This window comes from Oncorhynchus kisutch, linkage group LG17 (genome assembly GCF_002021735.2).
Source record: "Oncorhynchus kisutch isolate 150728-3 linkage group LG17, Okis_V2, whole genome shotgun sequence".
In the NCBI taxonomy this organism is placed as follows: domain Eukaryota; kingdom Metazoa; phylum Chordata; class Actinopteri; order Salmoniformes; family Salmonidae; genus Oncorhynchus; species Oncorhynchus kisutch.
In genome coordinates, this window is record NC_034190.2 from 71714116 (window position 1) to 71736716 (window position 22601).

The 22601-nt window shown below is 42.1% G+C and overlaps 1 protein-coding gene across 1 annotated transcript in view; it reads left to right on the forward strand.

Annotated features, from left to right (window-relative positions):
* Positions 1 to 22601, forward strand: part of LOC109907055 (arf-GAP with coiled-coil, ANK repeat and PH domain-containing protein 3-like) — a 100631-nt gene that overhangs the window by 61622 nt on the left and 16408 nt on the right. Inside the window, exons 5-10 of the mRNA XM_031794527.1 lie at positions 609 to 667; positions 1557 to 1740; positions 2436 to 2480; positions 2606 to 2701; positions 3306 to 3380; positions 6129 to 6140. Coding sequence (XP_031650387.1) covers positions 609 to 667; positions 1557 to 1740; positions 2436 to 2480; positions 2606 to 2701; positions 3306 to 3380; positions 6129 to 6140 — 471 coding nt within the window. The remainder of the gene's footprint in view (positions 1 to 608; positions 668 to 1556; positions 1741 to 2435; positions 2481 to 2605; positions 2702 to 3305; positions 3381 to 6128; positions 6141 to 22601) is intronic.

Sequence of the window (22601 nt, forward strand, 5' to 3'; positions counted from 1 at the left end):
TCCTCCCCTCCCTCTCTCGCTCCCTTTCCCTCTCTCGCTTTCTTCCTCCCCTCCCTTTCCCTCTCTCGCTTTCTTCCTCCCCTCCCTTTCCATCTCTCGCTCTCTTCCTCCTCTCCCTCCCTCCCTGCCCCAGTAACCTATTTTACTGCAGCCGCAGCATGGCATGTATTGATATGAAAGCTGAATTGTGATTATATGAACTATTTTGATTGTAAAAATGAAAAACAGCCATCGCTGTGAATGTCTTTAGAATAAGAGAGGAAAAGGGGGGATTTTGAATGAAAGAGAGGATTTGGGGTGTAGTGTATGTGAGTGTGTTTGTCAGCACGTGTGTTATTCGTTTCACAATACTTGTATGCGTGGAAAGGGTGATCTCAATTTGTATTTGCATTGAATTAATTTGAGAATTCATGTTATAAATCCAGTCCTGTATCGCCCCCTGTTGGTTGAGATTGTATGTTACTGAAGGATGATCAACAGCACTGTAAAATCAGAAACCTCTCAGGATCTACATTTGTGGGCACAAAATAAGTTACATACATGCTCAAAACCTCTAACTCCACATTTGTGACCAACACATGCTAATGGAAGCTCCTTTTGTGTTTCAGATTCTGTTCGATCAAGCCCAGAGATCTGTGAAGCAGCAGCTGCACAACTTTGTGAAAGAGTAAGTTTAAAACAACGTTGTCTCATGCTGTCTCTCCTATATAACTATGTAGCTTGAGACCATTTCTCACACACCCAACGTCTCCTTGTTTGGCCTGGAAGCCGATTTATGGTGTTGGTGGACAACATCATAGGTGTGAAGCAGACAGACTATCCCCAGTCTCAGGACCTTTTTACCTGGGAAAAGTCAGGGGTCATGGACCTGGTCCTGTTTCTGTCTTAACCTCCCAGGAAAAGCTGGGGTGAACGGGAAGGGAGAATAAGGAACACGCGTATCTAACAAACTTAATTCTCCTTGGTGAATGGTCAACCACAAACAGTATTTTCATTTTCAACCACGTATTCAACATACCAGTCCTTGGTGAATCTGTCAACCACAGACAGTATTGTCATTCCCAACAACATATTCAATATACCAGTCCTTGGTGAATCTGTCAACCACAGACAGTATTGTCATTCCCAACCACGTGTTCAACATACCAGTCCTTGGTGAATCTGTCAATCACAGACAGTATTGTCATTCCCAACCACGTGTTCAACATACCAGTCCTTGGTGAATCTGTCAACCACAGACAGTATTGTCATTCCCAACCACGTGTTCAACATACCAGTCCTTGGTGAATCTGTCAATCACAGACAGTATTGTCATTCCCAACCACGTGTTCAACATACCAGTCCTTGGTGAATCTGTCAACCACAGACAGTATTGTCATTCCCAACCACGTGTTCAACATACCAGTCCTTGGTGAATCTGTCAACCACAGACAGTATTGTCATTCCCAATGTGTTCCACTTACTCCTGTTATCTGGTCAGGTACAACTAAAGGAATCACATGAAGTGTCCCTTGTTAAACCCAATCTCACTGTCATCCCCAATTTCTCATTCTCAGGGATGTCCGTAAGTTCAAGGAGACCAAGAAGCAATTTGACCGCATGCGTGAGGACATGGAGATAGCCCAGGTGAAGAACGCCCAGGCTCCCAGGAACAAGCCCCACGAGGTGGAGGAGGCCACCGGAACACTCAGTATCACCAGGAAGTGCTTCAGACACCTGGCCCTCGACTACGTACTTCAGGTGAGACAGACAACATAACCAGAGTAATACATGGACTCAGATAGATCCCTTTGGATCCTGTAGGTCTAGAATAGAATAGAATATGAAATATCTCAGCATAGTTATAGCTTAGCATGCCCACATGTTGTCTCCTCTGTCTCCGGACAGTTACTAAATTTGCCTCTGGGAACAGAGTGACTGATGTGGTGTGATCGCTGTAGCTTCCTCTGTCTGCAGTATGTATTGTGTCTGCCGGCACTAACGTCCTCTCTGCTCTAATTTGGAGTGTGTGTGTGTATGTGAGACCCTGTTTGGTTTTAATTGAAAGTGGCAGAAGGCAGAGAAGGTCACGGGTGTGTCTGAAGATTTATTCTAGAGACCTCTCAAATGTCGCGCAATATCTCATTTAGGTTTGCATCGTTCTTTAAGATAACCAATGAGCTGAATGTCTGAATTATTTGTTTTATCCCTAAAATGCCAACATGATGGCCATGATTAGTTGATATATAGAGCATCACAGTATCATGTTGATTTCATGTGATTTAGTTCATAACATACAACAAACAGAGACAGGCAGGACTGAAGGACACAAATGTTGTATATTGTTGGTCACTATACTGACAACAGTGAGATGTATTGATTGTCCACAAGAGGTAGATGTTTCAATGCACAGTAGTATCAGATAAGACTGTTACTCACCTCTTCCCCTCTTGCAGATCAACGTCCTTCAAGCCAAGAAGAAGTTTGAGATCCTAGATGCTGTAAGTGCCCTTAACGTCCGATCCATCACTATAGAGTACAGTGCTGTAGAGTGAGTGTTTTGTTGTTTTTAAAAACACACCAATAATTTATTGCTTATATTCTCCTGTCTGTCTCTACCCTGCAGATGCTGTCCTTCATGCATGCCCAGTACTCCCTCTTTCAGCAGGGCTACAACCTGCTGGATGAGATTGACCCCTACATGAAGAAGCTGGCTGCTGAGGTGAGCTTCACCACCTCCCTCACCACCCTCATCCAGAGCCGCAGCCAGCCTACTGCTGTGCTGTTAGCCCCTAAGCCCTGCGTCCTGATTGGTATTAGATTGGTTCTGATTGGAAATATCGACCCAGGCCGAGTTGCATCACCAATGGATGCGCTGTCCGCTGCTGTGCTGTCTGTTTACATAACAGTGCATTAGCCTTCGGATTTGACTGTGGGAAACTTCTGACGTTATCTGTTTAAAAAAAACTGAATGTGCCTGGGTGGTCGACGTCGCAGGTACAGTGTTAGTGAAAGACTTCAGCAGCATGGTATCCCGTCAGGTGGAATACATGTACAGTATGCTGAATAGTGAAACAGACCTGAGTCAGTGCTTCATTACAAAACATTGACCTCTCACGTCATTGCGTTTGGGCTCTGGTAGTTCCAAGTGCTCTAGTCAATTGCTGAGCATCACTCTTGAATAAATCTGACTGCTATGTTGGAATTGCCCATGCTTAAAATGAAGCACTTCCATGGATATTCCTTGGCTTAAGCTCTTCTCTACTCACACATCTGAGCTATGTGACCAACCTCATCTGAGTGTGTTTTTTTAATCTTGTTTCCAGTTGGATCAGTTGGTGATTGACTCGGCCATGGAGAAGAGGGATATGGAACACAAGCACGCCACCATACAGCAGAGGGTAAGCAAGCAGCTATTTCACATTTCTCCCTTTCCTCTGGAAGTTGGCGAGGTCTGGGACTGGCTTTGCTAGCCTGTTGGGTATACTAAAAAACAGGATCAAGGCGTTAGCCAAAAAATAAGCTCGAAATGGGCACGATCTAATTGATTCAACAAACAAGAACACATATCCAAGTTTCGCTTTTATGACGAACCAGAAGATCAGTAGTTATTTCTGTTTGCTTGTCAAAGTTAGCTGGCTAACTCATTGATCCTAATTTATAGTATACCCCTCTGGTTCCATACTGCAGTGGCTCCAAACTCCAGTCCTTCAGTACCCCCCCCCCCCCCCCCCCCCCAACGCACACAATTCTGTTGTAGCCTCAGAAAAGCACACCTGATTCAATTTGTCAACTAATCATCAAGCCCTAAATTAGTTGAATCAGGTGAGTTTATTTGGGGATACAACAAAAATGTGTGCTGTTGGGGGTACTGGAGAACTGGATTGGGGAAACACTGCCATACTGTATGTGCCATAGCCATGACTCCTCTATCGTTGCCATGCACCATACATGTATGGCTTGATAATGATGGAAGAGGTGTAGGGGACTAGGTCTGGGCTAGTCTTCTGTGAATTGGCCATGTCTGTACTGGGGTTGGGCTGGGAGTTTGGCTGTGTTTTAGGGCACACATTACACGTCAGAGCTCCCTCCAGTCCAGTGAGTCCACCACCTGGCTCTGACTGTCTTCTGCTATGACTGGGGGATTAGGAAGGAGACTGGTGAGCGTTTTGATTAGTCTGCCTCAGAAAGGCCGGTCATTGATTTAAACTGTTAAATCAGGTGGAATGAAGTGCTTTAAGAGGCTAATGATCTCAGTTGTGTCTACTGTAAAAGTGCTCAGCACTTTTGGTATATGCTAGGCTAGGTAATCACTGAGCTAATCCAGTAAAATGCTGACAATTGAAATGTGTTTTCTCTCTGTCATAGTCTCTGATGTTATTTTTGTGTTTTCACAGATCATTTTGGTCTCAGATGCAGGTCCCCTGTGCAATGCTATATTTACTGGCAAATGTACCTGTCTGTTTGCTGTGACTGTTTTCTGTCTGTTTGCAGTGAAACTGACAGCAAACAGACAGCTACATTTGAGGAAAAATCTGAATAAAATTGACTTCAGGAGCGTAATTTTAGTTGAACTCTTATTAAGAACTTTCCATTTCATGACATGTCAAATGTGGGAAACAAACACAGAAGGCAATAGTTCCTCAACACTCAGGAAGTCTGTCCTGTCTGTCCATGTCTGTTTGTGCTGTCCTGCCAACTCCTACAACAATGACCGTAGGAAATACAGCCCAAACAGATCTGGGACCAGGCTAGTCCTGTCCTGGTTGTGAATGTATAATCCCTGGCCTGTTGACTGGGACTTCCTGAGTTCCTCATGATCTCCATATGAATGAGACACTATAGGGTCCAGTCTCAGGGTCCAGAGCCCCAGGAGCAATACTAATTTACCTCAGGAAGGATCAGTAGCCATCTGTCCATCTGCCTGCAGACCACCAAACAAGCAGCCCTGGAAACCCCACTCACACCAGGCCACAGCCCATAGTCTGCAGACAGACCAACAGGAGAGTGCAGAATGGGTGTGAGCCCAGCAGTTATTGATCTGTTTATGCCCTGAAGACCAGCGCTTCTAAACACAAGCATCAAACTAACACATTCCACTGGCAAGTGGTAGTTTGTGTTAGTTTGTTGCCTGTGAAAATTATGTCAGCATCTGATCACAGGTAAAATGTAGGCTATGCTTTTATAGGGCTGGTCATTTTAAAGAAGAGCTCAAATATCAGAGATAGTAGCTAGGTTTACATCTAGATTTTCATGTGAATATTAAAAAAAACAGTGGTATGTTTCCACCAAACTGAGGTAGTGGACACAAAATGTACTTTTTCGCTTACGTTTTCATGTACCGAATATAAATCAAATGTTCAATTTGTGCCCATCGCCTTTTTCAACTCTACCTATAACTGTTGTGTTAAATAGCAAATGAACCAACTCTGGTTTTGGTACATGCTTTCCTGCCAACAGTTTGCATAGACAGTGCAGGTAGGCTATGTGGATAGTCTACATGTTGAGATTATGGATAAGAGTGAGAATATTTTGAGTTGTCAAATGGCAGTCAAGCATCGATCATCATGTCACCAGAACAAGACCCTCAACATTTATTGGAATGATCATAATTGATTTAATCTGTAGCCTAATTTAATCTGCATGGTTTCCTGAGTTGTAGTGGGAGGACCACACACCATGTCATCGTGTGACTCCAAGTTTACTGCCATATCATGGTCATTATATCAATAATACATTTCCACCGCCATTTCTCACATAATTCATTTTACCGACACCAAAAGATCCCACCATGTCGAACAAACAAATGATCTGTCGTCATTTATAAATTCTACTGAAACTTCCTGTTTCCATCACAGCTGTCGTGATTTATTTTAATACAGTATGACTTTACTTGCATAAAAACTGTGGATGGAATGTGGTTGCTGGCTTCCAGAGTCAGATGATGAGATGTTGTAGGCCAATAAGTAGGATTAACATCTGAGATACAATAATCTCCTTGCTTCATTGTATCTTCACCCCCCCCCCCCTGCAATGCCCTCTTGCATGTTATAATGCTGCCCTCTCTCTCTCTCTCTCTCTCTCTCTCTCTCTATTTCTCTCTCTCGCTCTCTCTGTTTCTCCCACAATGCTGCAATCTGCTCTCCCAGACCCTCATGCAGGTGAGTACATGTTATACTTCACATGTCTGTTGTCTGCTTCTTGTGAGAGATACAGTGCCTTGCGAAAGTATTCGGCCCCCTTGAACTTTGCGACCTTTTGCCACATTTCAGGCTTCAAACATAAAGATATAAAACTGTATTTTTTTGTGAAGAATTGGCCCTTCTAACACCTGGATATGTTTATTTTTGAACCATTCCATTGTAGATTTTGCTTTATGTTTTGGATCATTGTCTTGTTGGAAGACAAATCTCCGTCCCAGTCTCAGGTCTTTTGCAGACTCCATCAGGTTTTCTTCCAGAATGGTCCTGTATTTGGCTCCATCCATCTTCCCATCAATTTTAACCATCTTCCCTGTCCCTGCTGAAGAAAAGCAGGCCCAAACCATGATGCTGCCACCACCATGTTTGACAGTGGGGATGGTGTGTTCAGGGTGATGAGCTGTGTTGCTTTTACGCCAAACATAACGTTTTGCATTGTTGCCAAAAAGTTCAATTTTGGTTTCATCTGACCAGAGCACCTTCTTCCACATGTTTGGTGTGTCTCCCAGGTGGCTTGTGGCAAACTTTAAACGACACTTTTTATGGATATCTTTAAGAAATGGCTTTCTTCTTGCCACTCTTCCATAAAGGCCAGATTTGTGCAATATACTACTGATTGTTGTCCTATGGACAGAGTCTCCTACCTCAGCTATAGATCTCTGCAGTTCATCCAGAGTGATCATGGGCCTCTTGGCTGCTTCTCTGATCAGTCTTCTCCTTGTATGAACTGAAAGTTTAGAGGGACGGCCAGGTCTTGGTAGATTTGCAGTGGTCTGATACTCCTTCCATTTCAATATTATCGCTTGCACAGTGCTCCTTGGGATGTTTAAAGCTTGGGAAATCTTTTTGTATCCAAATCCGGCTTTAAACTTCTTCACAACAGTATCTCGGACCTGCCTGGTGTGTTCCTTGTTCTTCATGATGCTCTCTGCGCTTTTAACGGACCTCTGAGACTATCACAGTGCAGGTGCATTTATACAGAGACTTGATTACACACAGGTGGATTGTATTTATCATCATTAGTCATTTAGGTCAACATTGCATCATTCAGAGATCCTCACTGAACATCTGGATAGAGTTTGCTGCTCAGAAAGTAAAAGGGGCTGAATAATTTTGCACGCCCAATTTTTCAGTTTTTGATTTGTTAAAAAAGTTTGAAATATCCAATAAATGTCGTTCCACTTCATGATTGTGTCCCACTTGTTGTTGATTCTTCACAAAAAAATACAGTTTTATATCTTTATGTTTGAAGCCTGAAATGTGGCAAAAGGTCGCAAAGTTCAAGGGGGCCGAATACTTTCGCAAGGCACTGTACATGCAAGACGTACAGTACAGAACAGCTCAGATGTGCCATTGGAGCACATTAGCCAACCTCTTTGAAGTTATCTTAAGCTCTAGTGTGTGGGGCTGCAGAAACCTACTACAGCACACTGAGTAGTGTATATGAAGCAGTCAGAACCACAGAGCTTTGTATGACTGCTATAGGCATAGCATCAGATAGTATAGCATTTAGTTTGTTCTGAACTGGGTCGCTCTGGTTCTGGTCTCTTTTGTTTCAGAAGTTTTCTGCTGAATGGTTCTCTGTGTGTTTTGTAGATTCCCTGAGGCAAATAATCTTATTGATGGACCGGATATTGGTTCTCAATCTCATAGTATTGGGAAATGTGTTTCTTATCACACCACTTCAAGCATCATCTTACATCTGAGCTAAAAAAAAAAAGATAAATCATTAGAGGTCTTACAACAACGGGCAGCAGTCTAGCCTACATTTTCTGTGTTCCCTTGCTAAAGTCATACTCCGCTCTGAAAGTGTGAAATATCTCAGGGGTTTGTTTGTCCTTGTCACATTTGAACATGAGAATTAACCCTTGTGTAAACATTCATGAGACAATGACATAGTACAAGCAGAGAGGAGAATAAAGTGCTGCCACTGTGTGACATTTACACCGCTATGACCTCTGGTACACAGAGCAGAGAAAGCATGTACATGTCAAGCCCCTGAGAGGTTTTATTCATTTTTAACACTGGTTTAATGGAGGAACTCTGTCCTGGCCAATTTTGCCTATGTAGTTTGTAACCACCATGCATCACTCTGGCTCTACACCACTACCGTACAATCTAGAGGTCGACCGATTAATCGGAATGGCCGATTAATTCGGGCCGATTTCAAGTTTTCATAACAATCGGAAATCGGTTCTTTTTAGGTGCCGATTTGCGATGATTATTTTTTTTTTTACACCTTTATTTAATCTTTATTTAACTAGGCAAGTCAGTTAAGAACACATTCTTATTTTCAGTGACGGCCTAGGAACAGTGGGTTAACTGCCTTGTTCAGGGGCAGAACGACAGATTTTCACCTTGTCAGCTCGGGGGATCCAATCTTGCAACCTTAACTAGTCCAACGCAATAACGACCTGCCTCTTTCTCGTTGCACTCCACAAGGAGGCTGCCTGTTATGCGAATGCAGTAAGCCAAGGTAAGTTGCTAGCTAGCATTAAACTTAACTTATAAAAAACAATCAATCATAATCACTAGTTAACTACACATGGTTGATGATATTACTAGATATTATCTAGCGTCTGACTGAGCGGTGGTAGGCAGAAGCAGGCGCGTAAACATTCATTCATACAGCACTTTCGTGCGTTTTGCCAGCAGCTCTTCGTTGTGCGTCAAGCATTGCACTGTTTATGACTTCAAGCCTATCAACTCCCGAGATGAGGCTCGTGTAACCGAAGTGAAATGGCTAGCTAGTTAGCGTGCGCTAATTGTCGTTGTGTTGCTGGTTCGAGCCCAAGGAGGAGCGAGGAGAGGGACGGAAGCTATACTGTTACACTGGCAATACTAAAGTGCCTATAAGAACATCCAATAGTCAAAGGTTAATGAAATACAAATGGTATAGAGGGAAACAGTCCTATAATTCCTATAATAACTACAAACTAAATCTTCTTACCTGGGAATAATGAAGACTCATGTTAAAAGGAACCACCAGCTTTCATATGTTCTCATGTTCTGAGCAAGTAACTGAAACGTTAGCTTTCTTACAAGGCACATATTTTACATGGAATATATTGCACTTTTACTTTCTTCTCTAACACTTTGTTTTTGCATTATTTAAACCAAATTGAACATGTTTCATTATTTACTTGAGGCTAAATTGATTTTTATTGATGTATTATATTAAGTTAAAATAAGTGTTCATTCAGTATTGTTGTGATTGTCATTATTACAAATAAATCAATAAAAAAATTGGGCGATTAATCGGTATCGGCTTTTATGGTCCTCCAATCGGTGTTGAAAAATCATAATCGGTCGACCTCTAGTACAATCACAGCATTCTAGGCTAATGTTCCTCTAGCATCAGCTTGTTATTGAATTAGGCAAAATACGAAATAACATTTTGGTCACAAAAAATAAATAGGCCTAATTCATTTTCAGCACTTGAATATTCAGATTTCAGATATAAAATGTAATACATATTTTAAGCTATCACATGGATTAGCAGCTTTTTGCAGGACTGTGATTTATAATGGGTGGTTAGGGGAATGAGAATGTGGGAGTTATTTTTCTCCCGTGTTCTGCTATGTCTGATAACTCAGATGAGCTCGGTTCCATGGTAACTGTTTCCCATGGCAACAGAGTAGGGAGAGCTAAATGAACCAGGTGGGTTCAGGATTAGGACAGGCAGGCTGTTGTGTTGTGGGTGGGGCTAAGGCTGGTAAGGCTAATTAATGGCAGATGACACCTCAGGCATAATGGGACAAGACGGTCCTGGCTGGTTGCAGACAATAGGGGTGTAGTATGTCGCTGCAGACAGACTGGCTAATCAGTGCCACCAACTGTCCTGTCCTGGCCAGGGTCCATTTGGCAGAGAGTGAGGGGCAGCCATGTCTCCATTCACCAGGTGGGTGATGAATCAGAACTTTCCTTCCTAGTCTGTTTAGTCTAGTTTAGTGTAGTCTCGGGTGTCCACCCACAGTGGGTGAAAACGCACTTTGGTGAGGGAATTTCACTTCCTTATATTATAATATATGATTGTTCATGTTCTGAATCATTCAGTGGGGTCTTTCTCTAACATATCATTAACATTATATCCAAAAAGTCAGATTTCATAACCTAATTACATCTGTTAATAACCACCGAGCTCTGTTGACATAACGGTGCAGGTTTCTCCTAACAATGTTTGAGTATTGTACATTTTGTGGTCGTCGTCCTAAAAGTTGTTTCCGCGGGTCGCAAAAAGCTACATTAGCATGACACGAGCTGAATTAAATTTGAAAGATTTTGAAAATAAAAAGCTTGGTATACGCTCAGTGCTCCGTTGACATTTCAGAGAGATAGGAATATTGTTTTTGTGAAAAGGGAACATAACAGATTCCTAACTAAGGGATACTGAGATAGTGCTCATGATGAGAATGATGATTTTAATATCTTGCACACTCAACATTTCAGTCAAGCAGTCTGTCTCTATCCAATATCCAAGGGAGGGGTAATGGCAGGATACGTCAATAATGGGCCTTGCTGTCTGTCCAGATGAAAGCCTGCAGAGTGTCTGAGACCCATGTAGCATGGCTCTGACCCAGGGCTTTGATATTGAAAACTGCTACGATGACGTGTTCCCTCTCAAAGTGAAATAAATATGTTCTAGAATTGTTCTACAACTTCTAAGAATCAGAGCAAAACCTCATCGTTAACCCCTCACAGCTCTGTACTCAGTGGCCTATGGCCTCTTCCCTCTGAGGAACATGGCTTCTGGAATTCACAGTTTTCACCACCATGGATTGCAACATACTTTCTAATTGTGCAATTGATGGAATTAAATATAGTCTAATTTCAATAATTTACTTATCAATTAAAACACAAATGGGATTGCACCTGTAAATAGTAAGATTCATTTGGAGTTATCTGATCCCACGAATAATTGTTGAAATGGGTCTGACCAGAGCCATGAATATATGAGTCTGTGTTTGACTATCTCACAGGCTGCTGCTGTGATGTCCTTTCACATTCCACAGCTCCCAGTCCTCCTCTAGCTAAACTTCCCTGCTGCTGGCCAGCATCCTGATGAGAATCTGCTCATATAGGCTAAGTTTAGGGTGCCCAAGTTAGGGGACAAAACAAAGCTCTAACAGTAAATAAGTTAGTTAAAGTAGTTTAAAGTAAATGTGTTGTATGCTATTTGGTGTCTGTTTGTTTTGAACATGGTAGGCTAGCTGACTGCGTTGGGAAAAAAATATGATTTACTGCTAGTCATTTCTTCTCTATAATGCCAGATCATTAGTAATGAAGGGCCTTGTAACAGTAGGAGTAACCTAATATCATAGAGCATAAAGCATCTTCATAACATGTGTGAGCTTACTCAATGGGCATCTACATGTTTATGGTAAGGATTTGTATTATTGATGGCAACTGGAAATGTATACGTGCATAATTGTGTAGGCTAGGCTAAATGGTAAATGTGCTGCTACTGACAGCTGTTCTATAGTGGCTTGCATTCAGGTTGTTTACTCTTTGTTCGGCTACATGGCAAATAGGCTCATAGCTTCTCAGTGGTGATTGCTTGATTAACTGAACTGGTTGCCAATTGGTTTTCCCCTTCTGCAGAACGTGCACGGGGTCCGAGGTTTGAGGAGTTGTAAAAGTGTCCAAACAGCGCAACGTGGATTCTGGTGTTACTTTAACACTCTGCCAGTCTCTGGGTGAAGAGCGACTTCAGTCTAAATTCGACGTGCCGCAAATAAATTGGCAGCTGTACGATAATAAACTCTAATCCAAAGCCTCACACAGCAGCAAGCAGTTGGCTACGCGCATTTATCCACATGCCTGCGTAGGGGAATTAGGCACGATGCAGGACTCTGGCGGTCCTAGCATTTTTCAGCGTTCAGAGATCAGAGAGGACTTAACTGACACTTGTAACTCTACAGAGATGCCTATTCAATGAGCATTTGATTAGATTAGATATTTTTTCTGTTTTATTTGTGTTTGCCTATTTACATGTCCAATGCTCTTGGATCATTTAAAAGGTTTGAAAATGAAGATATTTGGAAGGTTGGACTGCACTCTGGTGGGTTGAGTTTTATTTTGTAGTCTACTTTACTAATAATTGTTTCACTTTGTATAGTCTTGAGTATGTTTGTGTTACGTTGCTTTTTGGAGAGTTGACCTTTTGTGTAGTGAGGAGAAGATATACTTTTAATAGGGATAGTTTAGTGCCATAAAATATGATTGTTTTTCATTTGTGTCATGACTTGATGGAGTATTGAACAGCTTATATTGGAAATGCAGTAGTTTATGGTAAACGGCAACAAATTGTCAGATCAGACTGTGGCAACAAATTGTCAGATCAGACTGTAACAACAAATTGTCAGATCAGACTGTAACAACAAATTGTCAGATCAGACTGTAACAACAAATTGTCAGATCAGACTGTAACAACAAATTGTCAGATCAGACTGTAACAACAAATTGTCAGATCAGACGGTAACAACAAATTGTCAGATGGTAACAACAAATTGTCAGATCAGACTGTAACAACAAATGGTCAGATCAGACAGTAACAACAAATGGTCAGATCAGACAGTAACAACAAATGGTCAGATCAGACTGTAACAACAAATGGCAGATCAGACTGTAACAGAAAATTGGCAGATCAGACTGTAACAGCAAATTGTTCAATGCATATTTGTGCATGTCAAAAAGAGAGCTCTAGGGAGGAGAAAACATTGTATTATTTAAGTATGTGAAAAGTAGTTGATGGCTGCTGCCATGCTCAGTGCTGCTGATACCATTATGAAACTCAGCTGATCACAGTGGGTCTGATGGGATCTGACTGAGTGCACTGTCACTGGCATTCCTTTATCTAGGTCAATGTTGGAGCTATTTTAAATCATCCTAAAAGAAAGGCAGTACAATCCTCCAGTCAATCCTTCACTGTTTATTGCTTTTAATTAGATAACATATTATTTGAATAGAGCTTGACCACGATGGGAACATTGTGTTCCAGTCTCTTCAATAGGCTGTTTGTGTGTTTGTCATGAAAAAGAATTGAAGCTAAATCAATGTTCTATACCTATACACCAGGGGTGAATTCATTACACAGATTCTGTTGCAAAACATTTTGCAACGAAAACAATAGTTTCTATTGTACAAATGCAGGTAGGTCCCTCCCCGTTTCGTTCCTTTTGCTCTGTTTGCTTGCGCTGTTGGTTTCCGTTGCAAGACGTAATGAATACACCCCAGTCCATGGGTGAATGTCCCGGACAAAGTCTCAGGACATCTAATGATTCTAATCTAATACTTAGATTCTTACTTAACATTCCTCCCTTAAAGGAGCACCATATGAATTCTTTGAGAACTCTTTCATCAAGTCTATATTCACTAATGAGACAATGGTGTCTTGGCAAATGAAGCTTCACCACTGTGATGTAATGTGGTTAATGGGCCGTACAAAATATGCACCAAAATAGTTATCAAGCTAAAGGCATCATAGCTTTGTTGGAGTACACTTTTTTCTGTGTTGCGAGACATGCCTTTACATTATCTCTAGAATGATTTTCTCATTTAGCATGCAGGCTCAATTCAGGTTTTACCCAGCGTTTTTAACAGGAACCACACTTTTCCCTCCCTCGGTTAATTGTTTGCAGGAAATATTTCAACACTACAGGCATAAGTGAGTACACAATCGTTGAATTGTAATTTTTTATTGGGTGTATCTACCGATGGACTGTACAGGTCTGGAAAGATACATCCATTGTTTCGTTCTTTTTGTTTTACCCTGCCTGCAAACACGCTGGATGATTCAGAATCCATTGAAGAGCTTGAACGATTCATTGACAAGAGATACTTACGAGCTCAAAGAAACATGTCGCTGGTTTCTGAGGATTCAAGCACTGTTAAGGGCAACAAACCCAATCAACAAAACAAACAAACTAAAGCCAAGTTGGCTAAGTGGTATCAACGATGGAATCAAACCTTCCCCAATCAAACCATCCCCTCACCCTACTAGAATCTGAAGTCAAATGTCTACTGTTTGCTGATGATCTGGTGCTTCAGTCACCAACCAAGGATCTAGCAACACCTAGATCTTCTGCACAGATTATTCCAGACCTGGGCCCTGACAGTAAATCTCAGTAAGACCAAAATAATGGTGTTCCAAAAAAGGTCCAGTCGCCAGGACCACAAATACAAATTCCATCTAGACACCGTTGCCCTAGAGCTCACAAAAAACTATACATACCTTGGCCTAAACATCAGTGCCACAGGTAACTTTCACAAAGCTGTGAACGATCTGAGTGACAAGACAAGAAGGGCCTTCTATGCCATCAAAAGGAACATACCATTCCACATACAAATTAGGATCTGGCAAAAAATACTTGAATCAGTTATAGAACCCATTGCCCTTTATGCTTGTGAGGTCTGGGGTCCGCTCACCCAACCAATAATTCACAAAATGGGACAAACACCAAACTGAGATTCTGCATGCAGAATTCTGCAAAAATATCCTCTGTGGACAACGTAAAACACTAAATAATGAATGCAGAGCAGAATTAGTCCGATACCCGCTAATGATCAAAATCCAGAAAAGAGCTGCTAAATTCTACAACCACCTAAAAGGAAGCAATTCCCAAACCTTTCATAACAAGTTCCCTAAGCAAGCTGGTCCTGGGGCTCTGTTCACAAACAGACCCCACAGAGCCCCAGGACAGCAACACAATTAGACCCAACCAAATCATGAGAAAAAAAAAGATAATTACTTGATACATTGGAAAGAATTAACAAAAAACAGAGTAAACTAGAATGCTATTTGGCCCTAAACAGAGAGTACACAGTGGCAGAATACCTGACCACTGTGACTGACCCAAATATAAGAAAAGCTTTGAATATGTACAGACTCAGTGAGCATAGCCTTGCTATTGAGAGAAGCCGGCGTAGGCAGACTTGCTCTCAAGAGAAGACCGGCTATGTGCTCACTGCCCACAAAATGAGGTGGAAACTGAGCTGCAGTTCCTAACCTCCTGCCAAATGTATGACCATATTAGAGACACATACAGTGAGCACCATAAATCATTGGACAGTGACCATTCTTTTGTTATTTTGGTTCTATAATCTAGCACTTTGAGTTTGAAAGGATACAATTAAAATCCAGCAATGAAAGGCTTGCCAAACTTGATATCTTGGATATACTATGAGAGGACATCAATGCATTATGTGCCCATCTAGAATTCAGCCAACGTCAGATTGATGATCTAAGGAAAGAGAACACAGCGCTGAAAGGTACTATAGACTCTATTCATAGCAAGGTGGAGGTGGTGCAAAGGGAGAACAAACAACTTTAAAAATCTTTCCTTGATGTACAGTGTCGATCAATGCGGGACAATCTAATCTTTTCAAGGATACCGGAGAATGACAACAGCAGACACTGTTCAAGATTTTATGTCAACTCAACTGAAACCGCCCACTGATGTCGTACATAATGTCACTTCCTCCAGAGTCCATAGAATGGGTAAGGCCTCTGGGAATAGGACACGGGCTATTATTGCACGTTTTTAATATTTTAAGCAAAAGGGAATGGCAAAGAACAGGGGCAGAGATATCAGAAACCCTGATTTTGGAATGAATGATCACTTCCCCACCGAGATCAATGACGGGAGAAAAAACTGTATCCCATCATGAAGAAAAAGCGTTGCCTGAATCAACAAGTCTGATTGGTGAAGGATACTTTTTTACCTCAACAGGCAACTGTATCGGGACTCTAGAGTAACTCCCTGGCTATTTTAATCCAATGTTAAAATCTGAGTTTGTGTGTCGTAGTAACTTCAACTATAATGAATACATGCTCTATTGATCTCCACTTGACAAGGAAAGGGTTGCATTATAGCTCAGGTTAATGTATGTAGCCTTCCTAACAAAATACATGAGGTTTTAACTTAGTCAACATAAATAATATTCATATTTTAACATTCATGGATATAGTCTACTTAAACTGCATGCATGATCAGAAGGATAGCTACATATTTACCGGGAAAGATTCTTAAGCAAACAACCCAAGAGTTAATTGGGAGTCAGGTGGACTACTGTTCTGTGGTCAAACAACCCAATCATTAATTGAGAGTCAGGTGAACTACTGTTCTGTGGTCTGGGGAAATGCATCAGCATGTGAAGTTAGGAGGCTGCAGATTGAACAGAACAAAGCAGCAAGGATTGTTTTAAGGTGGAGATATGGTTCTGTTGTAGTCATGCACAATGCTCTTGGTTGGTCATCAATCAACAAGATAATTTAAAAAACATGCTAATTTTATTTCACAATGTATACGATTTAAAACGGCCAAACTATATTCACAACAGTATTTCGTTGATAAGTGACAAACATTGAGTAAATACTAGGAATATAGTCCACCATCTATCCAGACCGAAAAGAAAAATAGGCAAAATAACATGTCGATTTAGAGCAATAAAGAAATGTAATAATTTATCTGAGCAAACCAGAAACCTTACAATATATAAATTCAAACAATACTTTAGAACCATTTAAATATAATAAATTGGAAGGTATTGCGGGACTGTATCCCTGGGTTTCCTGTCTTTCTGTGCCAGTACGTCTTGTTTGTCAAGTCAATCAGCGTTTGTGTGTCTCAGCTCCTGCTTTAACTCCCTTTTCTCGCCCTCCTGGTTTTGACCCTTGCCTGTCCTGACTCTGAGCCCGCCTGACTGACCACTCTGCCTGCCCCTGACCTCGAGCCTGCCTATCATCTTGTACCGTTTGGACTCTGACCTGGTTTATGAACTATCACCTGTACCCGACCTGCCTTTTGCCTACCCCTTTTGCTAAAATAAATATCGGAGCTCAACCATCTGCCTCCTGTGTCTGCATTTGGGTCTCGCCGTTTGCCCTTATAAAATGTGGAAAATTGAATCACTTTGCATAAGTGTGCAGATCTTACCATGGAGAAACAGTACACGCAGTGATTGAAGATGAAATGTCAGTCAGAGTCAAATGCTGAGGAACTGTTTATTGATTCAGTGACACAGAAAAATCACATATCAGAGACAGAGCACGCCTTTGCTGACATTCAGATAGGAACACAAGGCACAGAGCTAAAGTTCAAACTAGACACTGGTGCACAATTAAACATTATTCCTCTGAATCAGGACTGCAGCTTGACATCTGAGCGTGAGCTACAGCCCACCATGAGCAGTCTGCTAAGCATGTGTATGTGACCAATAACATTTGATTTGATTTGACTGACTGGTTATGGTGGTGAACAGCTCCCAGTAAAAGGCACATGCACTTTCAAATGCAAATACAAGGAAAGTGACATGGTGTTGGACTTTTACATTGTTGACACTCGAGCACCTGCATTGCTAGGTCTTAAAGCGTGGACCTCATCGACCTAGTTTTATCAGTGACAGCACCAGTAGAGAAAGAAAATGTAATGGAGGAGTTTGCTGATGTTTTTACAGGAATAGGACTATTCCCAGGAGAATGTACCATTCTCCTTGACCCAGACGCAACCCCTGTGGTCTACTCACCGAGAAAGAGTCCCCTTGCTTTCTGCACCCGTCTGAAGAAAGAGTTGTTGAGCATGGAGCAATCTGACATAGTCACCAAGGTTACAGAAGTGACAGGTTGGATAAACGCGTTAGTGGTGGTGGAGAAAGCACGCACAGGCAAGCTCAGAGTATCAAACACCCCCCATTACCCTTTACCGATGCTAGATGGCATCACACACAAGCTAGCAGTAGCACACTACTTCAGTGTCATGGACGCAAGATCAGACTACTGGGCTGTCAAGCTCACAGAAGAGTCATCTAAGCTCACAACTTTCAACACTCCGTTTGGACGCTACAGGTTCCGTCGCCTGCCTCTTGGGATTATCTCAGCCCAAGACGAGTTTCAGCGAAAGATCAACGAAGTGTACGAAGGCCTCGACGGAGTTGTGGCAATTGTGGACGACATCCTTGTCTATGGTCGAACCAAAGAGGAACACGACAGAAACCTCTTTGCGATGCTGCAAAGGTCCTGCAAGAGAGTAGTCCGGCTCAACCCCGAGAAGAACACAGTCGGCGCTACAGAGGTCAGCTAATTCGGACATCTTCTCACAGTGAATGGAATCAAGCCAGATCCACAAGCCAGATCCATCTCAGCCATAAAAACAAATGGAGCCACCAAAGAACTGTGCAGAGCTGGAAACAGTGCTTGGCATGGTCAACTACTTAGCCAAGTTCGTACCCAGCCTCTTCAATTCTAATGCACCCCTGCATCTGCTGCTAAAGCAGTCCAGTGAGTTTCTCTGGGACAAGCAACATGACATTGCTTTCCAGAGAGTGAAAGACTTGATCACGAGAGAACCAGGACCAATCCTTGCCTACTACGACCCCAACCAAGAACTCAGACTCTAAGTGGATGTTTTCGAAGTATGGACTAGGGGCAGTGCTACTGCAAGAAGTAGTTAATGCCAGCAGCATACCACCCTGCATACCACTGCGGGCTTGCTTCTGAAGCTAAGCAGGGTTGGTCCTGGTCAGTCCCTGGATGGGAGACCAGATGCTGCTGGAAGTGGTGTTGGAGGGCCAGTAGGAGGCACTCTTTCCTCTGGTCTAAAAAATATCCCAATGCCCCAGTGATTGGGGACACTGCCCTGTGTAGGGTGCTGTCTTTCGGATGGGATATTAAACGGGTGTCCTGACTCTCTGAGGTCATTAAAGATCCCATGGCACTTATCATAGGGATGTTAACCCCAGTGTCCTGGCTAAATTCCCAATCTGGCCCTCAAAACCATCACGGTCACCTAATAATCCTCAGTTTACAATTGGCTCATTCATCCCCTTCCTCTAACTATTCCCCAGGTTGTTGCTGTAAATGAGAATGTGTTCTCAGTCAACTTACCTGGTAAAATAACAAATAAAAAAGAAGAAGAAGGAAAGCCCATTGGCTATGCTTCCAAATCTCTCACAGACTGTGAAATCAACTACGCTCAAATCAAAAAGGAGCTCTATGCCATTCTGTTCGGATGTAAGCTTTTCCATCAGTACGTATATGTACGACAAGTCATTGTGGAATCTGACCACAAGCCCCTCGAGTCAATCACGAGGAAACTGCTAGCTGCAGCCCCGCCAAGGCTACAGAGAATGATCCTTCAACTACAAAAATACAGCTTCACAATCACTCACTGTCCAGGCAAAGACATCCCTGTCGCAGACACACTCTCCAGGAAGTTTCTTACCTACAAGGACAGCATCCTCAGTGAAGACATGCAAGTGCACAATGTGTACATCAACTTACCAGTTAGTGACACAACTGAAGGAGATCTGAGCAGAAACAGAAAAGGACTCACAACTCACACAGCTGAGGAAATTCATACAGGATGGATGGCCTGAGGAGAGGAGAATATGCCCTCAGAGCATCTCAGAGTTCTGGAACCATCGTTATGAACTATCACATATCAACAGAATTATTTTCAAAGGAGAGAAAATCTATCAGTCCTACCAGTCTCAGAAAAGAGATTTTGACAAAGATCCATGCTGGACACATGGGCATGGAAAAGTGGAACAGTGCAAACAGAGAGTACGGGACATTTTGTTTTGGCCCAGAATGTGCAAACAAATAGAGGACATTGTTGGTAAATGCGCCATATGTCTTGAACGATGCCCCTCAAACACCAAAGAGCCAATGTTACTTCACTGTATCCCAGACCGACCCTGCCAGATCGTGGCAACCAATCTATTCACCTGAAACAACGAGTACTACATTGTAACAGTGGACTACTACAGCAGATACTTCGAACTCGACAAGCTTCACAGCACCACATCTACAGCTGTGATGCACAAGCTGAAAGCAATCTTTGCCAGGCATGGCATTGTAGAGACTTTAATATCTGACAATGGCCCCTGTTAGAAATCAGATGAGTTTGAATCCTTCACCAAAGCATGTGAGTTCACACGTCACCACAAGCCCACATTACAGCTGCAAGGAAATGCATGAAAAATGTGCACAGAGACAACAACAACAAAAGCGCTACTATGACAGGTCAGCTAGACCACTGCCACCACTGAACGACAGAGAGTCAGTTAGAATCCAGGAGCATGGCCACTGGAAGCCAGCAGTCGTCATCCAGCCAGCTGACACTGAACGTTCATATCACGTCCCCACCGCATAAGGAGCGGTGTACCACCGCAATCGTCATCACCTACTGAACACAAAAGAACAATACACTGATGAGATTAACTGTTCCCCTGAAAGAGAACGTGATGGACTAAACACACACACACAGCACAACATATACCATACTTACCTGCAACACCACAAGAACTATTGACTGACACAGAAGCATGCTCAGCATCATATCACACAAGGTCAGGAAGAGATGTCAAGCCCAGAGCTGTGAAATGTCAAAGGGTGTATGCAGATTGCTGCCCTAAAAGAGTTCCTGACTGCAAACGTGTTATTGAAAAGTTGACTTGAAATGCTTTAGTATTGTATTTGTTTGAAATGTTAAGATGCCATTGCTACAGTGAAAACTGAGTTGGTGAGAATCCTTTGTTCTAAAAGTAACAGTATGCTGAATCATTGTTTCAGAGTCTTATGTTGATTCAGTTGGTGCAGTATGCAGTATAAATGGTTACCTACCTTGAGTTCAAACTACAGAGCATGCATTCAAAAGAGACGCTTAGAATATGTAAAACATGTTTAGTTTGTTTTAAAAGAAGGGGATGTAATATTCATATGTGTAAACATACTGAATTGTAATTGGATGCATTTTACCGCCGCATCATACTGGGCTATGATTGGTTAAGACTATCCATGTGGTGAGGTCATGGTCAGTTGATCATGGTATGAGACACGTGAACATGCCAGTTATAGCTAGCTAATAAAGAGCTACGTTAAGAAATATCCTGTCGTACTTTATTTTATTATTTTGTACAAAGCGTGCAAAACAAGACAGTCTGGGGGTGCTTTGGTGTTGGTAAAGTGGGAGATTTGTACATGGTAGAAGGGATCTTGAAGAAGGAAGGCTATCACTCCATTTTGCAACGCCATGTGATACCCTGTGGACGCCGTTTAATTGGAGCCAATATCATCCTACAACAGTACATTGACCCAAAGCACAGTTCCAAACTATGCAATAATTATTTAGGGAAGAAGCAGTCTGCTGGTATTCTCTCTATAATGGAGTGGCCAGTACAGTCACCGGATCGCAACCCTATTGAGCTGTTGTGGGAGCAGCTTGACCGTATGTTACGTAAGAAGTGCCCATCAAGCCAATCCAACTTGTGGGAGGTATTTCAGAAAGCATGGGATGAAATCTCTTCAGATTACCTCAACAATTTGACAACTAGAATGCCAAAGGCCGGATCAAGGAAACGTAACATTATGACTATAACTACCGTTCCCTGAAGGAGGGAAACGAGGTACAACATACTATGGGGAGTTGCACTCTTGTGACTTTTTATTATTATTTTTATTTCACCTTTATTTAACCAGGTAGGCTAGTTGAGAACAAGTTCTCATTTACAACTGCGACCTGGCCAAGATAAAGCATAGCAGTGTGAACAGACAACACTGTCACGGGATTCTTCCGTCGAAGGAGAGGCGGACCAATACGCAGCGTGGTTGAAGTTCATGTTTTTTTAATAAGGAAAACTATATATGAACAAACTACAAAAACAATAAATGTGAAAACCCGAAACCAGTCCCGTGTGGTACAAACACTGACACAGGAGACAATCACCCACAAAACCTAACACCAAACAGGCTACCTAAATATGGTTCCCAATCAGAGACAATGACTAACACCTGCCTCTGATTGAGAACCATATCAGGCCAAACACAGAAACAGACAAACTAGACACACAACATAGAATGCCCACTCAGATCACACCCTGACCAAACAAAACATAGAAACATACAAAGCAAACTATGGTCAGGGTGTGACACACACAGAGTTACACATGGAGTAAACAATTAACAAGTCAATACCACAGTAGAAAAAATATATAGTCTATACAGTGCCTTGCAAAAGTATTCGGCCCCCTTGAACTTTGCGACCTTTTGCACTGAAAGTAAAGGGGCTGAATAATTTTGCACGCCCAATTTTTCAGTTTTTGATTTGTTAAAAAAGTTTGAAATATCCAATAAATGTTGTTCCACTTCATGATTGTGTCCCACTTGTTGTTGATTCTTCCCCAAAAAATACAGTTTTATATCTTTATGTTTGAAGCCTGAAATGTGGCAAAAGGTCGCAAAGTTCAAGGGGGCCGAATACTTTTGCAAGGCACTGTATACATTGTGTGCAAAAGGCATGAGGAGGTAGGCGAATAATTACAATTTTGCAGATTAACACTGGAGTGATAAATGATCAGATGGTCATGTACAGGTAGAGATATTGGTGTGCAAAAGAGCAGAAAATTAAATAAATAACTTATGTT